This window comes from Primulina huaijiensis, chromosome 6, assembly GCF_012295235.1.
Source record: "Primulina huaijiensis isolate GDHJ02 chromosome 6, ASM1229523v2, whole genome shotgun sequence".
NCBI lineage: Eukaryota > Viridiplantae > Streptophyta > Magnoliopsida > Lamiales > Gesneriaceae > Primulina > Primulina huaijiensis.
The window spans coordinates 18,752,981-18,759,399 of NC_133311.1; the positions used below are offsets into that span (position 1 = coordinate 18,752,981).

The window sequence follows — 6,419 nt, forward strand, 5'->3', positions numbered from 1 at the left end:
CGATTCTGAACCACCGCACAAGATACAATGTGTCAGCTAGGAAAAAAAGTGCAATATCAACTGCTGAAATTCAAAAAAAAAAAAACTTTAAAAAATTGAAACTCAAAGATGCTGATGGCATGCCTAATTACTCGACATCGGCTTGATTTTGTTGAAAAATAAATCGTGTGTGCTTTACAAAAGTGAGTTTAAATCTATGGCCCATTTATTCTTTTTGTGTGCTTTAGCTAAAAAAATCTGGGACGTAACTTGTGATTGGCTTGGTTTGAAGAAATTGATGTGCTCGATTGATGTAATCCTTTGTGCCATTAAAGGCGTCTATCGTGAGAAGTCTATGCTCAACAAGTCGAGGCTATTGGCGTGTGCTGTTACTATTTATCAGATTTGGAACGAGCGGAAACGATCAATATTCGAGAATGAGACTACTTGTGTTGAAAATACTATTAAAAAGATTAAAATTATACGTTTTCGCTGCCTACGGAATGCGATTAATGTGCTACAATAATTTAGAGAAGTAGATGATTTTAGTTATATATTTTGTATCTTTACCGAGAATGTATGGGGTACTTGTTTTTGTATTAATTTTTTACCTATTTAATTAAAAAAAAATTCATAAAAAAAAAAAAAAAGAATGCGTGCAACACTCCAAAGCCGCCCCCTTCTTCCTCCAGAAGGCGCCAAACAAGAGCACATGCATCTTCCCCATCATCAAGAAAGCATTAATTGCAGTAATTTTAACCCTTTTTAAAATAAGATACAAACCCATTATTAATTTATTTTATCTCAGCCCATTTTTCTTTACCAATGGGCACTCCTTTCTCCATATATACCGCCCTTTGGCTCTTACTTTTCTCACAAACCCCACTCCCCCTTTCCCTTTCCCTTCTCGTTGTCTGTCTCATTAGTTTAAGCTCTTAAATCCAATACTACATTACGCATTGTATGTAAACACGGAGGGAATTACTCTCTACACTAAATATATAGAAAAACAGATCTTTATACCACACAATTTAAGTTTTTTTTCCATCATTTTCTGAGTTCACAGTAAGATTATAATGGAGAAATCTGCTGGACTCTGTTTTTCAATGGCTCCCATGTTTTTGATACTTGGGGCTCTGCTTCCTCGGGCAATGGCTGCCCATGACTATGGCCAAGCTCTGACTAAGAGCATTCTCTTCTTCGAAGCTCAAAGATCTGGTTACTTACCCGAATCCCAGAGAGTGCAATGGAGGGGTAATTCTGGACTTAATGATGGGAAACTTAATGGGGTGTGTAGTTTAGCTCTTCCTTTTACTCCACGGTTTTCTGTTCCGTTTCTTCATTCAGCTTGGCTAATTCTTGAAAATCTCATAGGTGGATCTGGTGGGAGGATACTACGACGCAGGGGACAATGTCAAGTTCGGTTTGCCCATGGCATTCACCATTACCATGATGTCATGGAGCGTGATAGAATACGGCGGGCAAATGGGTGGTAGTGGTGAACTTGGCCACGCCATTGATGCTATCAAATGGGGCACTGATTATCTCATTAAAGCTCATCCCCAACCTTACGTTCTCTATGGAGAGGTAAACACCTGCTCCCATCATTTACTGTTCATGAAACCACCCCCGATTTGTTATAAAATAAATAGATTTTTAATCTACGTTAACCCACTGAAAGGAACTTAAATATTATACAAATCCTGAAGACAAATCTAGTATGAAGTTCAAATATCGCTGTTTAGTTTGAAAATTAGGATTAATTTATTATTATTATTATTTGTGTTCAACCAACGAATTGATGTGATTTTCATTGTTGAAATACTGTTGATGTAGGTTGGAGATGGAAACACCGACCACTTCTGCTGGCAAAGGCCGGAGGACATGACCACCTCAAGGGCGGCTTACAGGATCGATCCCAGCCGTCCGGGATCCGACCTGGCGGGAGAGACCGCCGCGGCCATGGCGGCTGCATCCATCGTCTTCCGCCACTACAATCCTTCCTACTCCGCACTGCTGCTTAAACACGCGTACCAGGTTGGTTGTTCTCTTCAGCCTTTTTTTTTTGAAGTGTGGCTGTGGGCGTATTTTAGTAAACGGTTGTGTGTGAAACGGTCGCAGTAAATTAGTTAGTTACGAGGAGCTCAGCTTTTAGTGAGTGAGGTCGTTGTCGGTGCATCATAGAAGTGGGCGCCACATTTATTCCTAAATCTACTGTGATGTGATATGTGCCTGCGAAGCAATCTGCTTGTTGGCGCATTTTAGCACAATATATATACATATGAAAAACAGTATATATACACTTTATAGATTTTGACTTACATTAACTTACATTTTTTTTACTAAATAGAAAATTATACTAAAAATAAATAAATATATTTTTAGTCAACAATAATTTTATAATTAATAAAATAAAATGTAAAATAAGACATTTAATCCATGTTGAATTAATTATGAATATTATTTATTCATAGCTGAAACTAATGCAATAGTTCATTTTGAGTCCTACACTGCTAACACAAGGTTCCATTATTCAATCCAGGATATATTTAATTTTTTTTTTTTACTTTTTTTACAATTTTCAACTGTGTACATTCAATCAAACTACGAGAAAAGTAGTGATAAGTGAAAAAATAAGCCATATTCGAACTCTAAATTTTTCGTCGAATAAACTAGACTTGAATCTGAGATCTCTTGTAAAAATATGAACTTTTGTGATAAAAAGTAATATTCGGAGACGATCTCACGTAAATTTTATGTCATTATAATATATTGAATTTAGTTGGTCGCTGCCTTGTTAATTTTTTAATATAATGAAAAGAAATTAAATCTTACTACAATAAATAAAAGTTGATATAAATGCGGGGCGGAGTAAAATTTTTCGGCGCATAAAACGGGTCATGTGCAAATCTGGCCGTATATCACGGGCATTGTCTATGACCGTACGTGTAGGGTGAGCTTTCAATCCCAGCCGTCCAATTAAACATTTCATTGCATCCTGACATCGCTGTCGGTGCGACGGAACACTTTTGGAACACCCATTCTGCCCTTACCTTGCTCAATCTAACATTTGGATCTTTTCCTTTGTTTCAGCTGTTTGATTTTGCGGACAAATACAGGGGCAAATACGACAATAGCATCACTATAGCACAGAAGTACTACCGATCTGTTAGTGGATATGCTGTACGTCGTTCCGCCATTAATTTCTTGGATTATTAATATATATATTAATGTAGATAAACAAAAATTAATCCCTTTACCTTGTTCTTGATTATTGAATTTTTGGGCAGGATGAATTGTTGTGGGCAGCTGCATGGCTGTACAAGGCTACGGATAATCAGTACTACTTGAATTACTTGGGGAACAATGGTGATTCGCTAGGAGGAACCGGCTGGGCTATGACCGAATTCGGTTGGGACGTTAAGTATGCTGGTGTTCAAACCCTCGTCGCTAAGGTACATTATTGACACATGGGATGTGATTGAGAAAAAGAAAATTAAGAACACATACAAAAAATTAGTTATAATCTTGAGATTTTTCATTGATATATAAATTGTCAAAATTTTATAAATTATTTTTCATATGGGATTTGATTTATAATCTTTGTGTGTGCTGTGTGTGAGTCAATATTTTTTTCTGGGTTGCTTAGCACACATCAAGATCAGGCCTCTTACCCTACTCCCTCCGTTTCGTGGATGCTATGTTTTATTTAAAACAGTTAATTTATAAATATTTTATCACGACAGAGTCATAAATTTTTTTTTTTTAAAAAAAAAAACATGTCTTCTTGTTTGAGACGTCCTGCAAAAAAGTAATTAGAGCTTAAATTTGAAACGATCAGGGAATTTCAAGTATATTTACTGATTATTGGCCTTCCTTTTATCTTCTTGCAGTTCTTGATGGCAGGGAAAGGCGGTCGATATACATCAGTCTTTGAGGATTATAAAGAAAAGGCTGAGTTTTTCATGTGTTCATGTCTTGGAAAGGGGACGCGCAATGTTCAAAGAACTCCCGGAGGCCTCCTTTTCCGGCAGAGATGGAATAACATGCAGTTTGTCACCGGTGCTTCGTTCCTCATGACCGTCTACTCTGATTATCTTTCTTCTGCTGGCCAGTCCCTTAAGTGTGCATCCGGCAACGTCTCACCCACTGAGCTTCTTTCATTTGCTAAATCTCAGGTGTTTTTACCGACAACGATTATATATATGATGCAAAAGAACTTATGGTTACATGGAATTTAAACGAATTTTTTATGATCCTTAGGCAGACTACATTCTCGGAGACAACCCACGAGCCACGAGTTACATGGTTGGATATGGAAACAATTATCCAAGACAAGTGCACCATAGGGCTTCCTCTATTGTGTCTTTTAAAGTAAACCCTTCATTTGTCAGCTGCAGGGGAGGATATGCCACTTGGTATAGCCGAAAGGGAAGCGACCCGAATCTTCTTACAGGCGCACTTGTGGGTGGACCTGATGCTTACGACAATTTTGCTGATGAACGAGACAATTATGAGCAAACTGAGCCAGCTACTTACAACAACGCTCCACTCATGGGCTTACTGGCGAGACTACATGGTGGTCACAGCGGCTATAATCAGCTCCTTCCGGGTTGGTTAAATATATTCAAATATGCATCTTCTTGCAAGTTTACATGCGGAGTTTCCTTCAAGAATTAACTCCTTTTTTCCATTTGTGACCTCAGTGGAGCTACCTGCGCTTAAACCGATTAATAAGACTCCAAAGGAAGCTGCAAAGTCATCTTCAGGTACCATTAATCATCTCTTGTTTCTTGTTCAAGGTGTCTTTAACTTCTCGGATGGAAGAAAATATTGATTCTTGGATTGCATATTTAACAGCAAATTTCTGTTTTGCAGCGACAACAAACCCGATTTCTATTACTCAAAAGCTGACAGCTTCATGGGTTCAAAATGGGTTGACTTATTACAGATACTCAACAACAATCACCAATAAATCTTCGAAGAATGTGGAGAACTTGAAGCTCAACATTTCCAAACTATATGGTCCTATATGGGGTCTCACAAAGGCTGGTGATTCTTATTTGTTCCCATCATGGATCAACAATTTGGCTGCTGGAAGAAGCATGGAGTTTGTTTATATCCACTCATCTTCACCAGCAGAGGTCTCAGTATCAAGTTATACTCTTGTTTAAGCTGTTCATCACATCTGTTTTAGCTAGATGGTGATCAAGAATTCTGCAGCTACATGACAAGAAAATCTATATTTCCTTCTGTTTTTTTTCGGTGACTATTAGTTTCAATTACCTGTTGATTTGCTATCTGGGTAGGGCTTTTAATTGAAGTCTTGGTGATAAGGTTAAAAATTGGGGAGAGAAAGGAGCGACGAGATGTTGAAAACAGGTGCTCGTCCTCTTTCTTCTCCACTTCACCAGTCATAGGATAGATATAGATAGTGAGTGTGAGAATGAGAAGTCAAGATAATTTACTTCTCAGTATCATGTCTCTTTTTTTATTTGTTCTTCAGAGACGGTGTGAGATTTCCCGTGTCGCCTTTGTTCTGTGATTGATGTTTTAAACTTTATGATAGCTTATATTTTGCTATATAGTTTGAGCAAATCCCTTGGTGTTTCTTGATCAGGTGTTCTTGTTTATTGTTTTCTATGATTCATATATGTTTTCTATGATTCATATAAATACTTACCAAATCATATGTTTTTCATTTGAGAGTAGCTTGTTCCGTCCGTTTGATAACTCATACAACCATAATCCTTATTGCGCATTAGTTTCCTCCACTCGTAATCTCTCCTGCATTCTCTCAGGCATGATCTTTCTGGTTGTGTGATTTACCTTTCTTGAAGCGCATTTGATTTCCATCATCTGTGTGTACTCTTGACTCTGAATAGATCGGTGTCAATCATCAGTTCTTGATCGCAATTGATTCCCAAAATTCACAACATAAGTTCAACAAACCAACATCATGGTGATATTATAAATAAGAAATAACTTTTATTCATACTGAGAGACGTGGTTATTTTGGCCATGAAGATCCATTTTAAACTAGCACTTTTTGCAAAGATAATATAGCAAGATTTTTAAAAATTTATTTTAGAAAATTTTTAAAAATGTTCTCCTGCACAAAATTGAAGGTGAGTTTTAGTTAGAGTCGTCAACGGGACTAGTCCACCAACTTGATAGGTTGGGAAAACCCCAACCCAACACGACACGAGTTGAGGGGTTAGCGAGCCACCTGCCAAAAAGTAATTTCAAATTTTTATTGAAAAAATCATACATAAATTATTATAAATAATATTTTTTTTTTCAAAATCGTCATCCAATAACCATATATAAATTATTATAATTAATATAAATATTTAAAAGTATATATTATTAACTAATCATTTAATAGTCTAATTAATATGCACATTGATTTTAAAATGAAATAATGATTCTACAGAAAT

The 6,419-nt window shown here is 36.7% G+C and overlaps 1 protein-coding gene across 1 annotated transcript; it reads left to right on the forward strand.

Moving 5' to 3' along the window:
* Window positions 1–838: 838 nt before the first annotated feature.
* On the forward strand, window positions 839–5,593 carry LOC140979994 (endoglucanase 6-like). Its single transcript, XM_073445709.1, has 9 exons — window positions 839–1,268; window positions 1,354–1,566; window positions 1,816–2,016; window positions 3,073–3,162; window positions 3,270–3,434; window positions 3,873–4,157; window positions 4,243–4,591; window positions 4,686–4,748; window positions 4,858–5,593. The coding sequence occupies exons 1-9, from the start codon at window positions 1,056–1,058 to the stop codon at window positions 5,151–5,153; spliced, it is 1,875 nt and encodes a 624-aa protein (XP_073301810.1). The 5' UTR covers window positions 839–1,055; the 3' UTR covers window positions 5,154–5,593.
* Window positions 5,594–6,419: the final 826 nt, after the last annotated feature.